The sequence below is a fragment of the Amblyomma maculatum genome, chromosome 5, assembly GCF_055883805.1.
Source record: "Amblyomma maculatum isolate TAMU_Amacu chromosome 5, ASM5588380v1, whole genome shotgun sequence".
NCBI classification, from domain to species: domain Eukaryota; kingdom Metazoa; phylum Arthropoda; class Arachnida; order Ixodida; family Ixodidae; genus Amblyomma; species Amblyomma maculatum.
This window is the reverse complement of record NC_139348.1, coordinates 116,371,607-116,393,894: the sequence shown is the minus strand read 5'-3', so window position 1 is coordinate 116,393,894 and position 22,288 is coordinate 116,371,607. Positions and strand designations below refer to the sequence as shown.

Sequence of the window (22,288 nt, the reverse complement as noted above, 5' to 3'; positions counted from 1 at the left end):
AAATTTTAAAGAGTGCTAATCGCACTCTTTTTTTTTTAAATTACTCATGGCACAAAATACCTAAAGTTAACAGGGATCTGAATGGAAGCTCGTTAAAAGTGATGACGAACTTATGAAACGCCTTCTGAGGCCAAATTATCTAGTAGAGAAACCTAATTAGCTATTAAATTTGCATGAGGGACTACAAATGAACTATTAAACTGGGTTTGGGAGAGCCTATTTGGATTTGTATGCACTAATTACGATATGCAGTTAGCAGAAAATCAGTGGACGAAGCAGTTTGGAGTCACGGCAACGAAAAGTAGCCTAAGAACTACTACAGTATAGTTTGTAATAGCAGAAGTATTTAGGTCAAGGAGTCAAGATGGTGTTGCGTTACCTTGTGGGTCTCTTACTCTCGTTGACATATCGCTGTGGTCCATGCTTTGTCGTAACTTCTTGAGCTTCTTCCGTGCACGAGCACATCTGCCAGCCGGAAGCTGTTCTCATCACGATGGTCTTAGAGCATCCCATGCCGGCGCTCAAAACGCGGAACTCCGTTCAAGGTATTGTACTATTCCGGGGCCATAGATAATGTGCCACCACAACAGTTGAAGTGCATACTGGCCGAACAGGAAGCACAGACATCTTCGCTTCCCATCTCGACGAATGGTATCGGCCCCTTGACCGTTGCGTCTAAGGTTAACTGTTACAGATAACATTTTTGAGCTCTGACGACAAAACTGAATGAAAATAAAATGAAAAAGGCATGAGGGAGAGTAGCTGTCCGATTCTCAACTTTCCGACAAGAGGACTGATCTTGGGATGAATTTAAGTCTATTTTAGAAACATTAGCTAGCCGGCTGAGGCTTCCCCTCAAACCTGGTTCGCTTTGTTTTGTGTACTAAAGGATCCCATCTTCCTGTCATCTCTCCACTGTGGCTGGAAGACAACTTGGAGCCACTTACACCTGCCTGCGTCCCTCTATAACGAGCTGCGAGATCGCTCTTCATTTGCTCTCTGATCAGTTGTGACACCGGACGTCGCCCGAAAAGCATGATAGGAAAATAGAGACATTTAGTTTAGCACTGCCGCTTACCGTGGCCGTCTACCGCTACGGCGCATTGTCAGCACAGCACGCGCTGATTGGTCCCCGCGTCCGGCCCGCCGAAATTTGACAGGAATGTGGCGCCATCTGTCGCCATCGGAGTGATCTGCGCATGCGTACTGACGCTCGTGCGGTAGCGGCAGGTGGTGCGGTGAGCTGTAGCGCTACGTATGAGCATAATCGCTGCAACGAAACAAAAAGCCGAACGTCGCTAAGCATAATGATTAGCACACCCGTGGGACGCTTTGGGAAGACGCTATAAGAATGCGTTCGATTTTTACCGTCGACTCCGCGGTGTCTTTATTGTGCTTAGTTTTCCAGCCATTGTGAGTGACCAAGATTTCCATCACATTTTTTTGTCCCTTAGAGCGAGATTTTGTGCGTCCTGGCACAAACATTTGTATGTGTTCTCTTTTCGTTTTCACAGAAAGCCATGCAAGAAGACGACATTGTAATAACGGGCTTCTCAGCCTACTTGCCGCAAGCGGATCATCTGGTAGAGTTCAAGGAGAAACTCTACGCGGGCGTCGATATGGTCACACTGGATGACGTACGCTGGCCGCCAGGTGTGTCTGCCTACATATAATTTCGCATAAATTCAGATCAAGGTTTTGGTACTACTAGGATAAGCACATGAGAATGATTTTCCATGTGTCAGTGATCTCATATATATACGTCAAACATCATACACTTTAAAAAACAAAAGTAGTTATGCAACTTTATTATCCTGATTACGTGACTTAAATCTTCTAAGGCCTTTTATGATATTAGTGAATAATACTGAATCGGAGCAGACACGCTTTCGATTTTTTTTTGCGGTGTCAAAAAAAACAATAGATTATGCTAAGTGGTTATATATTTTTTCTTTCTGTGGCTGTGCGACGTCATAAAAATATCTAATTTGAACATAGTGTTTGATTACCTGAAATTTTTCTTGTATTTGTTGCTTATATTATACCGCATTTTTTGACAGTTGATGCTATCATTGTAACATTCTTACGGTTTACTTATTAATAGCGCTTTTTGCTGAAATGTCCTTCACACATTTGGTAGTGGTCGCGTTATTTGTTTTTTTCATTATAATCTTTATTTTACTCGAACTCCTTTCTACAATGCTTGGGTAATTGAGGGTACTGTAATGAATGTAAATACGTAAATAAGCAAACCAGGAATTTCAATGTGAAAATGTTTTCTCTGGTTGCTGATACCTTTAAGATATTCGATCGAATGCGGCGCTAAAATAACGAAATGATTACATGCACATTTACCGCTAGTAAACATCTTTTCCTTTTTCTCCAGGACACCTGGGAATTCCCAAGCGCCATGGCAAGATCCGTGACTTGTCCCGGTTCGATGCGCAGTTCTTTGGCGTGAACTCGAAGCCGGCGCACGCAATGGACCCGCAGATCAGGTTACTCCTGGAGACCTCGTACGAGGCCATCGTGGACGCCGGCTACGACCCGGCGACACTGCGGGGTCGAAAAGTGGGTGTCTTCGTGGGCGCCTCCTTCTCCGACACGGCCAACTCTCACAGAACAGACCCAACGAAGTCGGACGGACACACCTTGCTTGGAAGCTCTCGGGCCTTCTTCTCCAACCGCATCTCGTACTCGTTTGACTTCCACGGTAGGCGGAGCTGCGACAGTGAACACTGATTGTCTTGGGAGCCGCTTGGTCGGCCTGGGACCAATTGAATGATCAGCTGCCCCTAGTAGAACTAGCTTGATCCTTCAACGGGAAATAACCCAGAGTTACTGTGCAAAGAGCCTTCTCTCCCCGAGGAAACCTGATCTGGAGAAGATGGGATAGTTGGTAGTATCAAACAATTTTTCCTCTTTGCCTTGTTGAGCGAATGGTTTCTTTCACCGTGTATCAAACAGCTTAGAGAGAAAACCAACGTCTTTGTGCTATGTGATGTGTTTTTGTGTTTTGATGGTTGGCACTCAGGTGATGCTTTCTATATGTTGTTATTTTAATATTATTGGAATGATAAAGCGATCATGGTTATCCGTACAATGGTTCATTATGATGGCCGACTAATCGACAGAGTGCGAGAAGCTGCGGCTATGTTCAAAGGCTTGTTTGCAAACCTTGCTCGGTATAAATTGTACATGATTCGCCACTATAGCAACAACGATGGGGCAACGAATGCTAGAGATATAAAATCAGCTTGAAGAACATATTATTACAGCAGCCTGTGGCGGCAATGCAGTATGCGGCGTTTTCATCCTTCATTCGGTGTAATTACCGCCTTCTCAAATATCCAGATTACTGAATATCGCGTCGAACCATAGGAAAACTCTTGTCATCTTTTATTCTGTGGACAACAGCGCAATATGGACACGCTTCATATAGCGAACGTAACTTGCATTTCAATTTTGGTTATTTTATTTATCAATGTGTAAGGTACTAAGACGACCGTTCGCGTCTTTTGGATATTTTGTTTTCGTGCATGTATTTACCGTTGTCCACGAGTATTTGTTTCCTTTGCTTTTTAGAAAGATTCCAAACGCTATATGTTCTGAAGGGTCCGCTCAATGCGTTCATTGTTGTTCAGTATAGCTATGCACAGAGACTGGAAAATGGAGAGTTAAGTTGAGAAACGGCTTTACTAGAGCCGTCGTATACCACTAAAACCACAGAAGTGAATAATCCCCAATAAAGTTCATCCAGGTAATGGCACCGTCCCATTGTCATAATTGAGTGATTAAGCTCATTATGAGGTTATTCCACTTGCACTTCCCAGCCGTCTGAGAAGTTACGCTAGCTCGTGCATGCAACATAATTTAGCACGTAGTCATGACAGTCGCTTGATGCCTTTGGGTACAGAGACTTCTGTATGGATAATAAATGAGTGAATACTTATAGCAACCACGTTGCAGCAGCGATCCGACTACAGAAAAAAATCGCAGAAACTCTGCAGATGACGAAAATGATTTTCTGTTCCGCCCTGCTGACAAAATTTTATGAGGCAATAACCTCACATTTTCTCACACAAAACTCACTCAATTCGCATAAGAAATCACATACAAATCGCATATGATTGCATTAGATCTCATAGTTTCTCGTACATTATCATAAATTATGTACGATATTTTATGATAATGATGTCCACCGTATGAGAGTCTATGCGATTTGGTGAGATTGTGTGACGTTATTGTCCGGTAGAACTTTTAATTTTCAGTGTGGCGGCAATTGAACCTGGCATCATCGCCTCTTCGGGGAAGTCAGACCGGTGTATCGTACGTCTAGCACGAAATTTGTGCGAAATCAATACAACTTGCATTTGTAGCCGTTGGCTTCGTTTGAGCGAATTCTGAGAATCCCTGCGTACATAAAAGTGTTCTCCACCATTGCCGATTGCCTAAACATTGGCCTAAACATCTTAGTGGAATTTGCTGCGGCATTTCAGAGTTGCATCCGATGGTATGAGTTTTCCTTGCCTTGTCCGGTGTGCAACCGGATTACAACCTCCTGCCGCTTCGTATCATTCGCAGGCCCAAGCGTCACAGTCGACACGGCCTGTTCGTCTTCAATGACGGCCTTCAACGAAGCCCTGCTGGCGCTTCGCTCGGGACGCTGCGAGGCCGCCATCGTGGGTGGAAGCAACGTCACCCTTGACCCCGTAGCTTTCATCAAGTTCGCCCGCCTTGGCTTGCTATCGCCAAAAGGGAGGTGCGCTGCCTTCGACATCGAGTGTGAGTACTCGATTTGTGCCTCTAAGCTTAAAAAATGGCTGCTAAAGTGACTCCAATTTTGCACGCTATCTGCACAGTTCGAAAGAACACATTCTGTTCTGCAACTCATTATCTTCCTCGGTTTGAGCCACTGAAATACAGAGGCAGCCTTGTCACTATACCCGTAGATGTGCTTTGGACTCATTATGACTCTCCCTATGATATACCGCTTTATTTATTGTGTTTTATTTTTTTTTGCAGAGGGTAAAGTTGAAAACGGCCATACCTCGTTAGCATCTTATTACTTGGGCAATGTCCGACTCCGAAGACACACTAAATTATTATGAATTTCTTAGTTTACACGCACAGTGGAATCTTGCTGGCTTGGACTTGCCTAATTTGATCTGCCGGTTTGCCCATGCAGTGTCTCGCTTTATCCCCTTCTGCATTAAGTGTAAAAATAAATGTTCCCGTTAATTAGAGCTCTCCTCAATTGTCTTAAAAATCAAGCAATTGAGAGTGGATAATAGGAGGGTTATGAAAGGGAGCATTTATTTCGTGCTTAGAAAATGAGTTTTATTATTACCCCCGTACCGAGCTGGGAGGTTACCATGCACCCAGAGATAAAAAAAAAAAAAGAAACAGGAACTTTAGCGACTAAAGTAGTGAAAGGTGAAAGCCTGAGTGCCGTATTCCGGTAAGCAACTGGCACTAATTAGCAATTGTTTATTTAGTTAATTAGCTAATAATTATTCAAGAAATAATCGGACAATAAATAGGTAGTTGGTCAATTACTTCATTAATCACTGATTGGGTAAACATTGAATCATTTACTTAGTCGTTAATTAATTAATTAACAATTAATAATTCATTGATTGGCATATGATCGTATAAGGCACGCATTCGCGCATGCTGTGGTGGTGCTCTGTGATTTGTCGAGACCTCTATGACGTCATCCCGCCTCGGCCAATCAGAGCGCCGCAAAAGAGGGACACGTCTTGTCCACGACAGCATGAGCCATTAAAGGCTTTCGCCTTAATATTCTTGCGCATACGCTCCAGTAAACGTTTACTGTATGCATACCGATGAAGCTTTCTCATCAAAATGGTCCCCGCTTTTTAATTTGGCGGGAACATACTGCCTTTACTAATTATAATCGGGCCGTTCAAAATAAGTATTGTTTTCAATGGAAGTGGCAGAGCGTAGATGCAGCGGTCGGCAGCCCTCCCGAGCTGCGAAATTTATACGCAACATGATTTCGCATCATATCATGCTGTAGATGATAGTGGATCGGTTTTTCTTATATCAATAGAAACACAAGGACAGCTTGGTATAGCATTTCACAAAGACGTGTGGAAGTGGCTCAGTGCCTTCGACGTTCGAATGCGGTTTTCCAAGTAGCAGAATCGAGTCCTGGCCGCGGAAGCCCCATTTCAATATAGGTCCAGTGCAAATACGGCTGTAGGTGGAGCGACGTCAGCGCGTGTTAAAAAAAAACACCATGTCATCTAAATAAATCTGAATTCCTTCATTACGGCGTTCTTCAAACCGCATGTCCTTTCAGGACAAAAGCCCAATACACAAATACCAACACTTTTCCCCCAAACAGTACCAACAGCGCCGATCCTTCTACTCTTAAGACCATTACATGGCTCACTAGCGTGGTTTTTTGGAAGTCACTATCCGGGAAAATTAAATTCTCCATAATTACTGTCATAATACGCAGTAAACTTTTTGCAACATTTAATTTACTGATTACTGTGTCCTGCTAGCTCAGGGAACGGCTGACCAAGCGAACTGATACAACGCTCAAAGTACAGCGGAAAAAATTGTCGAGCGGGAAACAGCAGATTAGGACGCGAATTACGATGCGAGTTATGATCAGCCGCTCCGCAATGAAATAAAAATGTAGTATTGCAAATATTTTTATTCGTTTGCGAATAAGATCGACCGCGAGAGTAATTACTTAGTTACCATGTTGCCGTATTCAACGGAAGGGCTCCACATTGGAAGGATGGGCGTTTTTCAGCAGCGCTTATTTCGACCGCACTGAAAAACAGACAGGATTATTTAAACGTTTGCTGAATAATGTCACTTTTACTGTGAAGTGTATTTGATTTTTTTCTTTCCGGCGCACTCTTCACTTCTTGAGCGGCGCAGTGCGATTGCTATTCCTGCTTTTAAAGAAGGGAATAACCGTACACCGATATCACTCACTTCCAAATGCTTCAAGGTGCACGGAAACATTGTGCAAATCGCGCACTTCGTTTCTTTTGCCAAAACGATTTAAAGGGCTCATTATATCATGGGTTCTGCTTCGGCCTTGCGATAGTGGCGCAGTTGACCTAAACTGTCTATGACTATAGCTAATACATAGACGAACATGACCAGATAGATATGTGTGTACACTCCGCGAGAGTTTTTTATTTTCTTTTCATTCGCAGGCAACGGCTACGTTCGTAGTGAAACTGTGGGCTGCTTCTTTGTTCAGCGGGCATCGGTGGCACGGCGTGTGTACGCAAGGGTGATCAACGTCAAGGCCAACGCTGATGGCTACAAGGTTGAAGGTGTGTACGCTTGTGTTTGACACTGCTGTACATGAGCGCTCAGGCAGAAGCAATGAGATGGAGTGCTACGCCTGCAGTCATTCATGAGTTTTTCGGCAGTTCACCTCAAAGAGCTGGTTAGTCTGACTAGCCTATTTGGTGTCGGTTACAGACGCACTCCTTCGCCAACCTGACAGTACATTCTTACATATACCCCGTTCGTATACCCCCCGTCTTGCGCTCGTTGCGGCGGTACAGCCACATTATATCATATTCTTTTTTAGATTTCCGGACCAGGGTCAGCCCCTCACTCTTTCGAGTAGTGGGACGCCGCCCTGATCAGCTCTGGCCCGGCAGTCTGGCTATTGATTATCGAGCGGGCCAAAAGGGTCGCCGAGAGCCAGAGGCTTCCGGCCATCGAGAGTGGCCAACAACCCACTATCTCCCAACCTTCTGGCGTTTCATAGCTTTCGTCCAGTCATCCATGATCAATTACAAAGCCCTGGTTTGATGATGATGATGATGATGATAGTTATAATAATGGCGACATTTAATGGTGCAAGGATAGCCTCCGCCGAGGAGCGCTATGGCACAAACGTTTCGTTCTCTGCACAAGGTGGCGATGAAAAGCCCATTTTCCAAGCAATTCACTACATAGGCCCAAGCACTAGGCTGGGCGAAACCTTACACCTATCGTGTTATTGGTGAAGACAGTGAATGAATTTGTAGCCTATACATAGACGTGGTATAGATGGCCACATGGCCACCACCTATAGACCGGAAAGTCACCGGAGTTCTTTGACGCATGTCGTACGTGGCTTTCTATGCCACGTCTGGGCAATCAGCCGCGGTAATGTAGGCCGCATAGTGTGGATGGACGTCACTGAGCGCACTCCTTAGGAGCACGGTGTTCAATGTGCCCCAGAAATTTTCAAAATGGGTCTAGCCGCAGCGCGAAGCGTAAATGCGTTTTCGAAATTTTAAACTCTAATATGGCTGTTACAAGCGACAAGCCACAACTATACGCGTATATGTGTCAATTAAAATTCATTAGATTGAACTATTATAATTTAGTTCAGGCAGTTTGCAAGTTTAAATGATTGACATGTTTTCTGGTGTTTGGCAAGAGCCACTCAAGAGAGTGAATAACGTCAAAACAATCCGTTGTTTTGAAATTGAGTATAGGCTTCCCTCAAACACACTGTATACGCGAGCAAGCAATTTACCCAGTTCTTTGTGTACAATTATGCTCCAGTTGAGTATTTCGCTAGCCGAAACAAAGCCCAATGAACGAGGCCACGTGTACCAGGATTAGTACAGTGATTCTGCGAGCCGGCATGCTCCTTGTAACACGTAATAAGGCCCCCTCGATTTGCGTGATCGCCGCAGAGATTCGCAAAAAATAGCAATGCGATGAAGGCTCTGAGCAACTCTATCTCAGGCACCTCCTATTCTACTTTTGTCCCTGCCCTCCCGCAGGAATAACTTATCCTTCGGGCAGGCTGCAAGCACAACTTCTGCGCGAAGTCTACGCCGAGGCGAACGTGGACCCCAGGACGATATCCTACGTCGAAGCCCACGGCACCGGCACAAAAGCGGGCGACCCCCAGGAGCTGGGCGCAATCCACAGCGTCTTTTGCCAGCCCGGGCGTGACAAGCCGCTGAAGATTGGGTCCGTCAAGACCAACGTGGGACATGCGGAGGCCTCCTCTGGTCAGTCGTATACTCTACCTACATGCGTTCTGAGCATTTGTCTGTCAATACTGCTGGCTGAAACGGTCCAAGTCAATTTTTACTGGTAGTATTTAAGCCGGGTTTCAAGGCACGTACCAGTAAAGTGTGTCTTTCTGCAGAACATGCGGAGTCTCTCCGTTTCGCCTCCATCTAAACGCAGCCGCTGGCGATCGGGTTCAAACTAAAGGACTCGGCAACAGCCGGGCATTCAACCACTGCTCCACCGTGGAGGGGCAATTTCATGATATTCCTTTTATGATACTGAGTTTCGATGCAGTTCTCATTCCAGATTTTTTTTTATGATGCAGGACCAGAAGTATATGACAAAAAAGAACTCCACAGCCTTAATGTATGAAACCGAGAAGCATACAAATTTGTTTTCTTGAAGATTGGTCCCAGCTTCATCTTATGTAGGCGTGTGTCCGCGTGTCAATGTGTTCGAAATTTGTACATCTGAATAATATTTCAGATAGCATGTATAAAGAAGGGCGTATCATACGGAATGCCACACTGAACACCTATAAGCACATTGTTTGTAGAATGTAACGCAAAGAATGCGCTGTTTACAATACTCAAGATATCTTCTAGTGCAGATAGGAACTTTTCCCGGTGAAGTGTAAAAGCACGCCGTAGTCAATTCCACAGATATACAAAATCCGAGTAACCGAGCCACGTTGACCAAACGGAAACTCAATTGAGCTCTTGCTCTCATCTTAAAACAGGCATGGCCGCCATGGCAAAGGTGATCCTGACCATGGAGACCGGGAGCATTCCGCCCAACTTGCACTTCAACAAGCCCAACCCGGACATACCATCGCTGCATGATGGCAGCTTGGAGGTCGTGACCAAGGTGACTCCCTTTGATGGAGGACTGATAGGCATCAACTCGTTTGGCTTCGGCGGTGCGAACGTTCACGTGATCCTCGAGGCTAATCCTGGTCCCAGTGTTGACACTCTGCCGCTAGAGAAGCCGGAACTGCCGAGACTGGTCCTGATGGCCGGTAGAAGCAAGGATTCACTGGCGGTAAGTTGACTCACTGAAACGCATAGAAAAAAAAATATGATTGGTACCCCTAAGATGAATGACGCGTCACATTACGTATTAGTTGTATGAAAGACAGAGAGAGGGAAGAATATGCTCATTGTGGCGCATCATGAAACGCTGAGGATATCCAGCGCGAGGCCGCTATAGTGGGATATAGATCAAAGGACCTCCTGCTGACACAGGCGTGAGCCGACGCCTACGACGTCATAGATATATAAGTTGCTTGAGCCCCCTAGCGTCACAGTTAGATTGGCGACATTGACGAAAGGCTTCCTTTGAGAGGCATCTGTTGCTTTTTCCTTTGTTTGTACCTGACTATAGGAAAAAACTGTGCTGCAGCAAGTACTATGTTAGCCAGAATCGACACTTTCTGGGAGACCAGCATGGATACGGAGGATTGAAGAACAGGAGCATTACGTTTCCAGTAGTGTTTGAGGTGGATTAGCATCAATAAAATAATTCATGTCGTTATAACGTGTGATCATCTTGTCATCAGTGAAAATAAGTTACCGCCCTGTTAGACAAATTTTTCCTGGCTGGATCATAGACACAGTCCCACTGAACATCTTACGACCAAATCTAGTAGGTCGCTGTTAGCCAGCCAGCGTCTGCGCTTTGCGCGGTAAAAAGGATGAAGCTACAGCTGTCATTTCATGTACAAAAGGGGCATGGGAGAAAAGGAAGTCACATAATTAGTTTCTGTCATGGAATCGACGAAAAACTTTAACATTCTGTGAGTTTTGCGTTGTTGCAGCAGTAGTAAGTGTAGCCGCACGGTGGGCTTCGTAGGTGCCATTCGAAGAGTTGATATCGTTGATAGAGGAGAGGTATACCTTATATAAAGCGACATTGCTAGTAAAATTGGAGGGGGGGAGGCGTAGTCGGATAGGGATAGTTAATAGCGGAATTTTATTTCATTGCACATGGCCCATCCGAGTTCTGCGTCGTTGGAGAGTATTGGCGGCGGAGGAATAAAAGCTTTATAACCGTACTTGCAGGCAAGCTGCTCTCCTCTTCTTCACCTCATTATGTTAGCAAATGACAATAATTTCACAGCCGTCACTGAACTTAGGCAGCACAGTGGCAACAGTCCTTGGAGCTTGTTTCCGGTCTGTAGGCGCCAATAGTTGCGAAATCATAAAATCCGCCTAGATAGGTTCGATACACACGGTTTTTTGCAGTCATTCATACCTCGAACATCGACTGAATGAAACCACCTTCCTGCAAATATGGTTTCTATCACCGATTAACTCAACGTTCTTCATGCAAATATGGTTTCCATCACCGATAACTCAACCTTTCGTACCGCTTTAGCTAATATATACTGACAGGATTGCGCGGCTGTGTGTTGTATATATTTTGTATTTATTGATGCATTTATGCCGTTGTTATTGAAATTCACACCCTCGTAAACATTTCAATGATGTACTTTTTGTTTTGTTAACCCATTCCCTTCTTCAATGCCCTTAAGGGAGCTGAGTCTATTTGAAATAAATAAATACATAAATAAATGTATAGAACCTGTGCAACAACTGCGTCTTTCTGCTGATAAAATATAAAATATGCTTTTCAGGCATGAGAGCAGAAAGCGGTGACTGGGATGACGGGAAAGCACTGAAAAAAGGCTGTGCACTGGCCATAGTTTAAATAACTGCGTTTTTGCCACATTCACCGCTAAACTTTCACTTCGTGGTGAACTCAGATAGAAAACCCTTTAGACCCCAGTTAGCCTTGCAGAAAAAATATAACCTTTTCGTCTTTCCCAAAAGTGTTCCCTCTCTCTTGCCGCTGAGAACCTGATGTAGCTAGCCGGCATAACGACCTCACTGTTCATCTCGTGAGCACAACATTGGTGCATTGATTATACACAAGAGGTGACCATGCGATTCCGTAGGAAACACGTCATTACAGAGCTTAGACTCAACATGACAGAAAGTCTTGTAAACAGTAATACTAAAGTTAGACGAAAAAAAATGGCTGAATTAAGATGTTCCCTATACAAACAATTCAGCGAAAAGCTATCCTCGAAGTGGCGTTCCCGCTCCGGCAGCCACTCTTGTCCAACCCTATAAATACTCCTGGTTAGGAGGTTTCAGGAATGCCTGTCTCGAAGCCGTTTTTGAAAGAATTGCTAGATGCAGCAGAAAGTGAGGTGGAAAGGAGGGATTACGAGGTCTTCTGCGATAGTTTGTGGAGCTTGTACTGGACAAATTTAATCGGAGGTCAGCGAAACAGGCCGTTACTGCGTTGTGTACGTGAGCGGGTTGACGATGGTAGCAAAGAAAATAAGAATAGTGCGTGCAATGGTGATGTTTAAAGGTGTCCGTTGTTCAGCAGAACGCAAATTTTCATTGCATATGCTGCAACTTTGGCTCATGGTACACTTTTTGCGGGGAAAGCGAGTTAAGACACGATGATGATATGGTGCCTCCTCACAACTCACCAAAGTTTTTCTTCTCCCACAGAACACCTTAAATAGGTTGGAAGCCGAAGGGCCGTACCCAGACCCCACCTACGCCCTCCTGAATCGTGTAGGTCAGCCAAGCGTAAAGCAGTTCCCCTACCGCGGCTACGCCCTGGTGCCCGTAGACGGTGGAGCTGAGATGGAGGTCGTCAAAGTGGTTGACAAGGCACCGTATGAGAAGCGTCCCCTTTGGTTCACCTTCACAGGCATGGGCTGCCAGTGGAACGGCATGGCCCGGCAGATGATGCACTTCGATATATTTTCGAGCTCCATTAGGAAGTGCCACGAGGCACTGAAACCTTACGGCGTTGATCTCATCGACCTGGTGACCAACGAAGAGGCCCGCAAGGGGACGATAGTTTCTGCCCTGGTGTCTATCACTGCAATTCAAGTAAGTTCGTCAAACCGTCGTATTTAGCGCGCGTCTGGTAAAACCACAGAGCTTAGCTTTATATGCACAAGAGCATATGCAAACTCGTATTTTGTGTCTTTTGTGGTTTTGGCCCTGAAAATCCACTAAGGATTTTAGAGCGCATGGGAAAGAATAAATAAGTACTTAGGAAGCTTAAGCTGCGCATTTAAGGGTATGACGCGATAGTGTAGGTTACAATCTGATATACAAAGCCTGGCTTAACTAAGTTGTATAAACACGCCTGCGTGGCCTAGGGTCACGTGTCTGACTAAGAATACAACGGACCTGACAGGCGGATTCTATTACGCTATCTCGCATGAAAGGAGAGGCCCGAGTTTGGCCGCTACTACCAAACATAATGTTAGGCAACCCTAAGCCCATTTAATGTGCGATCATGCCAGTTGCTAGCATACGACCTGGCAGCGCCGTGCTCGTAATTTTTCGTTCACAACGCCGACACCGACGCCGAAGTCGACGCCAACAACGGTGAATTTTCGGATTAATGGGGCCTTTGCGCTATCGCATTAAATTTGGCATACAAAATTGGTGAACACATAGCCACACATGACGCAAAACCAAAGTAGTGGTACAACTGTTGTATGCGGAAAGACTAAAGCTGGTCAGCATCTTGCGAAAGCGAATATGACCGCAGCGTTTATCCATTTGAGGGTTTTTGCCGTACATGTACGGCGGCGGTTTTTCATCCGCCAAGGTTTTTGCCGTACGGGTACGGTTTCAATACTCCGTTGGAAACTTCGCGCCGTAATGACGATGCATCCTGACTGAGAGGTTCTGCCCCCTCCCTTGCAAGAAGCGTTCGAAAATTATCGCGCTGTCTTGCGAAGATAAACAGAACTGATTCCCAGCTGCAGCTTATCGCCTGATCTGCGGCAACGTCCTTTCGTTTGTGATTCCTGTTTCGCCACGTGGTCGCAATGGAGGCAAGGGAAACTTGATTTCTAACTTTACGGGCACCTTCGTGCAGGGGATAAACAGAAATGACTCCTAGCTGCAGCATGTCGCCCGGTTTGCGGTAATGGTTCTGCGTGTGTTTGGCTACCTCCGCCCCCCCCCCCCACTTATCGCAAAGGAGGCGCGCAAAACTTGATTTGTATCTTTACGGCCACTCCCGGTGCAAGCTGATTTCCATCTTTATTGGGCTGCTGTTAGCTTGCTTATCATCGACGTTCGCGAGGTATTCCCGTTCTCCTTGTTTGCTGCGTTTTCTGAGGTTCCCGAGTTTACAGTTTCGAGTGGTGTTGACTGCAAAATACGATTCCTAATATTTCTTTTACAACTTTTCCCCGACTTTACTCATTTTGCACTTTCAAAACCAGCAATAAAGTAATTTGACCATCTAGAAAAGTTTTTCTTTTAACTAAACCCTCAAAAGGTTATGGGCGCCGTCTTCAAGGCACCTATATACTGCAGGGGCTGTCTTCTACCATGCAGAATCATGACAGATGGTTTGGCTCCGCCAATCTATGCAAACCTGCGAAAACGTCCAAATCGCTACTGCCCATGAACATTTAAGGACTTGCATGCTGACGTATTTTTGTTGGTGAGTCACTCATATCTTGCGGGTGGGCCAAGTTTATTTAGGGGTTTAGCCAAGCTGGTTTTGAACGTGGGTCAACTTAACTTTTGAATAGCGCAGTCAGTTTTGGAGGCCGGCCAATGAAATTATGGCTGTTGGCCACGCCCATTAGTGAAACCGTCACTCACGTTTAACGCCCTTTAAGAGGGCAACGATATAGCTGTGTGTTTGAGTTCATCATGCACGAATGGGAGTTGATAGAGACAACGACATGCAATTTATAGCGCGGTTGAGGGGCAATAAAACACGCGGGGTAGTCGCTGCGGCGATGGCCTTGTAATATTGGTCTATCATTTCCTTGCTATTGCCGCAGCCACTCACCTAGCGAATATGTTGTTTATGCAAGCAATCACTGCAGTATGATTGTTATTCATCTAAGAGAAGTGTATGCCCAGATATAGTTCGAACCGGAACGACACTCCCCTTAGTAAATTGCTTTACACATTTAATTATCTAGTGCGTTCTTACTAAGCGTGGCGCATCCTGCACCGCGTTGGTTTGACATAAAACGGTGACAACTGAGAGGTTGCGTAGTCGCTTGTAACGAATATTCCTGGTTTAAAATCCACTTCATTCCACCGTTTTTTTCCCCTTTAACTCGGCAGAGGTTCAATGGCGCTTTCGAACTAGATACGGAGGCCTGTGGCAAGCAGAAATCTGGTTTGACGCTGCGGACGTCCAGGATATGGTCAGCTCTCTTTGTCACACGTGTGTGAATTCGCTACTGCAATAGCTTGTCGAGGGAATACATTTCTAATTTACCGGAGTGGGCACATTCCCCTAGAGCGACGCCATCTACCAGATGCTCCATAAGGCTTGACCACAGTAAACTGCTTGTATATTTTGCCTGTACATTTCTTCATATGCCTTCTGCCACATCGCCACCCATCATGATTATCTTTCTTCTCCTCTTCCCCTTCACAAGTGCAGAGTAGCAGGTCAGATTTTAATCATTCCAGCCAACCTCTCTGCCTTTCCTTTCAGTAAATCCATCTATCTATTGACCATAGTGAAGACGCCAAGCGCAAGCTTAGTGCCCTGCTAGACTTCATGTCGGAGTCTGGCGCCCTCAACCTCACCTAAACTACCCCCTTCTCCTCTAGGCCTTAGTATTCTTATGAATAAAGATTTATGATAATGATGATGATAGTCGAGCGCTGCTATCCGCGCAGCTTTGCCTCCTCTTTTATCAATGAGCTACAATAAACGCTATTCCTTTGGTGAGCGTAAGAGGAAAGAATGTCTGGGAGTTATTTTCTGGCATCCTTTCTTCCACAGGTGGCGTTGGTAGACATGCTTCGTGCGATTGGCGTCCAGCCAGACGGCATCGTGGGCCACTCGATAGGCGAGTCTGGCAGCGCATACGCCGACGGAGGCTTCACCGCTGAGCAAGCTGTGCTCTGCTCCTACTGGCAGGGCCGGTGCACTGAACTCGAAAATCCGCCCAAAGGAGCCATGGCTGCCATTGGCAAGTGTTGAGCCTCGGGGCACCTGACGTCTGTACTGCGACGCGGGAACCTTTGTCATTAATTCTTTTTAAATGTGAAGGCGTTAAGAGAAAAGTACATAGAGCGAACTTGCAAGACGGACTTCGTGCGGTCGGAGCGCGCCAGAGCCCTTACGTACCGTCCTCGTACTGCATTACATTGTAATGAATACCAGGCAGCGGTCGCCTATCGTGTCGACGCCCGAGTGAGAAAAGCTCTCGAGCTGGCCCGCTTCAATAGCGTGCAGCTTTCAAACGAAACTACATTTTAAGATAATGAGAAATCAGCGCAAAACTAAGGACGAAAGACAAAAAGAGTGAGGACACATTGGACGGTAATGAGCGCATTTGTGGAATCACCATATCCATATGACATACGGATCATTTATGACATTAGCGTTCGTGACTGTCCTATGTGTACTTATTCTTTTTATCCTTCGTCCGTAGTTTTGCGCTGACTTCTTCCCATTATGAATCACCAAACTAGCCCGGCAGCTTGCTCTCTTTGACTACATTTTAAAGGAAGCATATGAAATGGGTAATGCCTACAGTCCCATCCGACGGCGCTTTCTAGAGCCTTCGAGTACGCCTTCGAGTACGCCTTCGAGAACAGAATACTGCAGTCCCGTTGCTTCTTCGCAATATCCTTTTCGCGGCGTGCTGTTAAGCGGAATGTCGAAAAATGTTCCGCCTTTGCTGCATAATCGCATAATATATCTAGGCAGCAAATTCTTAACTCTACAGTACTGGTAGCCCCGAGCTAACCTAAATGTTGCCGCCCTGGAGCGCGGCGGATAGCCGCTCGCTAGACGTGCCCTACTACTTCATTGCTTGGCATTGGCAGAACATTGGGTGGTTCTATATAACTGCTAAGCGCTAAAGTCAATTTCCTGTTCAGAAGACTATCTAAGTCCTGCTCTCCACTAATAAAAGAAATGTATGATTCATTTAGGAAACGTTTTAGTAGCGGAGCTAGCGAGGAAGCTGACCGGTGAGCCGCACCGCAAATGGAGCAGTTGGTTGTGATCAGCTATTCCTTCTTTGCGAGCAACACGGTATAGGTCACCAATTTTTAAAAACTATTAATTTATGACGTTCGGATTATTACTTACGAGATACATTTTGGCACGTTTTTCTGACGCTGATGGGGTATTATCTCACCCGCTGTATCATTGCCGTTGTCCGTGGCGTGGCCAGTGCAAAATGTTTAAGGTGAAGGAGAACGTGTTGCTATGGGACGGCTCCCTGATTAGTCTGCGTTCACAGCTCGTGTTGGCCGCTTCCGCCGTGAGGCCGACCGCCTAGCGACCGTATCAAGCCGTCGTCACCGAGATCTTAACAAGGCCTGCGCATCCCAGCAGCCATCACGACAGGCGGATGGGCGATGAAATGCCATCAAATGAAGGTGCGATCACGCATCTGAGTCGAGTAACGTGGTGTCCTCTCGCCACTTTACCCGAGCCTGTACGCGCAGGTCCGTTCGCTGATTCTTTATCATCCGCTCGTCATGACGTTTGCTGATGGGAGAGAAGGTCATGCAACGGCCTTGTTAGATTCCTGGTGGTATGGTCGAGCGTTAGGAGTCTTTTCGAGGAAAACAGAGCAGCGTCAGTCGTAATTCCATCATTGGTTGGAGGGGCTTGACGTCACCGTACCGGAAGTGACAAATATACGCTCTGATATATCTGTACGTGCCGCTACCTCTAGGCATCTTCGGGAAAAAAAAATGATTTAAAGGCCTAAACAGTTTTACATTATAGGGCAGTGCTAACACATGTGTAATTTGATGAATATTTGTGCCTGATGCATGTACACAGTGATCCACTTCTAGCTATAATACGGCTGCTTCTTTCAAAGCATCATTGCGTCCGACCCGGCCATTCCACAAAGCTAGGCGGCAGGTCATGCGAAACATCACCTCTGCGTCCCACTGTGCATATGTCGCTTTGCTTTGATAAGCGCCTGCATCCGACGCAATGCTGTTTTGAAAGCAGTGACCGTGTTATAGCTAGAAGTGGATCACCCTGTACGTCAAACCTAACACTTCGATGTCTGTCAATCAGTTCAAATTACACTCAATTCTGAATTGCGTATGTATGAATGAAGCGTGCTCACAAATAAGCCTCTGTATTTTTATGGCCAGGGAACTTTTTTGTAGGATAGTGCCTGTATAGGCATCGTGAATGAAGAATTTTTAAGCAGCGAATGCTGCTACTTTTCCCGAGTTCCAGTACCCCCGGCCACGAACAGCTACCTGCGTGCGCCTACACGCGATTAGTGGCTGTCAGCAGCGGTATACAACTGCGACAGAAAGCGTATGGTGTGCAAAAGCTCTCTTCTATTTAAACAGGGTGGCTGATGGAACGCCTGCAGACCACGTGGGGCTGCAGTGCGTAAAAAGGGAAGTTTTTCTTACTTCAAGTGCCATCTCAAGCAGTTTCAAAACCCAGACGAATGACATCTTATTCAAAAGATGACAATTTCCTTTGAACTTAGAGTCGTTTCATGTACCGCTTTTGCCAAAGGTAACCAGGCTGCAGGGTCTGCTTCTCAGCCATGTGATAGTAAATTCATACTGCATCTGAAGCTTTAAATTTCTAAAAACTAAAGGCCGGCGTCTCTCTACTCTTCTTAACGAATTGTGATCCTCTGGGAATCTTTATTGGCTTTATAATACAAGTGAGAAGCAAAGAATGCAGCCTGGTTACTTTTGGCAAAGACGGTACATGCACTCTCCTCCGATAAAGTTTCCTTAGATATAAAATTACAGAAGCTTATTTCGCTTATGCTGAACTTGTTAATTTTTCTTATGCGAATTTCAAAACTGAGTGGGGTTAGGATTATATTAGTGTGTGTGGCGCGAAAAATGAAGAAACACTGCTGTGGCGAGCTTTCCGCCATTCTACAGGAATCGTCTTGTTTTAAACACGTGTCCCTCTTCCCAGCAATTATATGGGAAAGTATTGTTACGCGTTACGATCTCTACTATATATGCCTCCTTAGAGCTGCCAGATGGACACATTGTTTACTTATAAACACTCCGGCCTCTGTGAGCAGACAGTACGTGCACGTGTTCATAACCGACCTACGGAACATCGTTTCCAGGTCTCACGTGGGAAGAGGCCGAAAAGCGGTGTCCTCAAGGCGTGTACCCCGCGTGCCACAACGCCGAGGACTCTGTGACCGTGTCGGGGCCTGCCGAAGCCGTCGCCAATATGGTCGCCGAACTCAAGGCAGAGAACATCTTTGCTCGCGAGGTGGACAGCCTTGGCGTCGCCTTCCACTCGAAGCACGTCCACAGCATTGCGCCTGCGCTCAGGCAGGCACTCGCTAAGGTAATTTCTATTTTAAGAAAGTTGGAACTTGGGATATAATTGGGCAGCAAAGCACAGTTAAGACAAGTGTTTAATTATCTGTGTTGTACAAAATATCTCGCTTTTTTTACGCAGCAATGTATCTTCAGATTTTCGTGCCTTTTTGATTACTGAAGCGATTATGCAATATTACATTCATATCATTCCCATGGTTATAGTCTATAAATGCCACTGAACTTTGAGGGGTTGTAGGGACGATGGGCGCGTGACAACAACTCACGCAAGCAGCCTAACCCTTCTCCGGAGGCACTGCTTCCGTCTTCATCCTGGTAGGGCTGCGCTCCGCCGTCCGTGCTCACCCAGGATGCATCGTGCCGCTTGCTCACAGCTTGACCGCGTCCCAGCTGCGCCGTCTCGTAATCCCCCATTCTTGACTTTCCGCTGTCCTTATGAAGGCTCACTCTCAAGCCGAGCCATGCCGAGCATATGTCACACCCCGCGATATAGTCTGCACATGCGCAGCTGCGCTACCTCCGCGCTCATCAAGACGGAGTGGAAGGAGCGCGCGTAGTTCAAAAGGCCAAGAGCCCTACAACATTTACCGGTTTGACATGGATACAGCACACAGTATGCCAGTGGCTTGCAGCGGTATGTGGTGGTATACAGTACACAGAGCGAATATATAGAGGTGTAAAGGAAAGTTCGTGTGAGCATGACAAGTGCGGATCAATCAATCAGCGGGAAAATTGGTGGCACATTTCCTTTGGGACGCATCGAATGAATGCCTTTGATAGAACTACAATCTTAGCCGATAAAGAACATAACAGATCATCGAAGCCCTCATGATTAGGTCTACCGATACTGGGGAGTCTGTAATCGATCTTTATTTGTCCCTGTCAGAGAGGGAACCTCAAATGCTGAAGATATATGATTTTGCTGAAGCGCGGGTACTAAGTTGGTGCTGAATAAATTTTTATGGTTAGAGTTTTATTTCTGGGTTTTATGTTTTTCCTGATTTGCTTAACTTTAGCGTTATTTATATTTGATTTCTATTTTTGGTTACTTCTCAAATCACAGCCGCATGGCAAACGTTATTTTTGCGTAACGTAGACACTCATAGGGACTTACTACACTGTTCTTCATTCGTGTTCTGTGTGTCTAGCCATTTTCTGCTCATGGCTGCAAAACTTACATCAAATTGTAAGTATCCGTGAAATACGTAGCCTGAGTTATCAAATTGCCTCTGAAAATATAATTAGGTTCCAGTAACCTCAGTAAGGAAAAAGGTCAACCTCTAAAACAGCTGCGAACAAACTAAAGGGGGCCGTAACTTTGTCTTCTCTCATGTCTGACCCCTCGGCCGCTAAAGTCACAGAGCTCTGACTGGTAAATCTGCTTAGTCTCTAAGCCTTAACCTACCACATTTTTAAAATTGTTCATTAGGTTGTTCCAGAGCCCAAGCCACGCACCAAACGCTGGGTCAGTTCGTCTGTGCCCGAGAGCCGTTGGCAGGAACCTGTAGCCCAGCTCTGCTCTGCGGAGTACTACGTCAACAACTTCTGCTCATCAGTGCGGTTCTATGATGCCATTCAGCACGTCCCCCAAAATGCCATCATGGTCGAGATTGGCCCGCACTGCCTTCTGCTGGTGAGCGTACTAGCCTACGTCGCGCTGGCATGATTCTGCAATGGTCTTGGCCGTGTATAAGCCCAGCGATAAAATAGTGCCAGTCCACTTAAACATTCGTCCGTTTTGCAAACGTTATATATATATATATATATATATATATATATATATATATATATATATATATATATATATATATATATATATATATATATATATGTGTGTGTGTGTGTGTGTGTGTGTGTGTGTGTGTGTGTGTGTGTGTGTGTGTGTGTGTGTGTGTGTGTGTGTGTGTGTGTGTGTGTGTGTGTGTGTGTGTGTGTGTGTGTGTGTGTGTGTGTGTGTGTGTGTGTGTGTGTGTGTGTGTGTGTGTGTGTGTGTGTGTGTGTGTGTAAATTTTAATGTAATGAAAATCATCGCTTTTTCAAACAAGGTGCCATTTCTTCGTAACGCAGCTTAACTACTTGAAATTTTTGAGAATTCGATAATGCATCTTGTTCCGCTGACTCTGATCTCCAATGTCCGTTAGAATATGGATTGCTTCTAGTATCTATTGACATTTTCGCATTCCGCTTTTCCTCACCACTACCAACAGTCAATATTGAAACGCGCCCTTGGCTGCGATGCCAACTGCCTTGGCCTCATGAAACGAAGTACAGACAACCTCGCGTTTTTCCTGAGCTCCCTGGGAAACCTCCACACTCTCGGCGTCAAGATGGACCTTTCTCCGCTCTACCCTCCGGTTCCGTGGCCTCTTCCACGCGGCACACCCAACATTGGCCACCTGGTCAGCTGGGACCACTCGGAGAAGTGGACCGTCGCCGGATGGAAGGACTTCTCCATTGTGATACAGGCAAGACACAACGCGTATTTGTTTCAGATGTGCTCGAATGCAATAGATAGAACAAAATGGGGAGCTTTGGGGCGAGGTACACGCGCAGTGTGTCCGCACATTTTAGAAAATTTGAATAGAAAGTTATGAAACTTCATCCATTTGCTCTAATTATTGCCGATGATATGCATACATCCGGTAATCACTGATAATGACGCGGTATTTAGGAGGTTCAGCCAGGGGTAGCATCGCAGCAAAAACGACACGTTTATGTTTTGGTTGAAACACTGTCATTTACGTAATCAAAATGGGCTAAATTCTACCTTGTTTCCACCGTAAACAGTTGTGCATCTCAAGAACCCTAATTGGGACAAAACTTCATTGCATTGTGCGCTAAGCGTTTTAATTCCTATGCATATGCCTGGAATGACGCTAATATAACATGTTACTGCAAATTCGTTCAGTGAA

General features: G+C 45.6%; 1 protein-coding gene across 1 annotated transcript in view; it reads left to right on the top strand.

Annotated features, from left to right (window-relative positions):
* Positions 1-22,288, top strand: part of LOC146189295 (fatty acid synthase-like) — a 49,479-nt gene that overhangs the window by 6,476 nt on the left and 20,715 nt on the right. The window contains exons 2-12 of the mRNA XM_084604152.1: positions 1,515-1,653; positions 2,387-2,713; positions 4,585-4,785; positions 7,209-7,331; positions 8,790-9,023; positions 9,767-10,068; positions 12,555-12,944; positions 15,841-16,030; positions 19,154-19,383; positions 20,806-21,009; positions 21,584-21,832. Coding sequence (XP_084460278.1) covers positions 1,521-1,653; positions 2,387-2,713; positions 4,585-4,785; positions 7,209-7,331; positions 8,790-9,023; positions 9,767-10,068; positions 12,555-12,944; positions 15,841-16,030; positions 19,154-19,383; positions 20,806-21,009; positions 21,584-21,832 — 2,583 coding nt within the window. The 5' untranslated portion in view covers positions 1,515-1,520. The remainder of the gene's footprint in view (positions 1-1,514; positions 1,654-2,386; positions 2,714-4,584; positions 4,786-7,208; positions 7,332-8,789; positions 9,024-9,766; positions 10,069-12,554; positions 12,945-15,840; positions 16,031-19,153; positions 19,384-20,805; positions 21,010-21,583; positions 21,833-22,288) is intronic.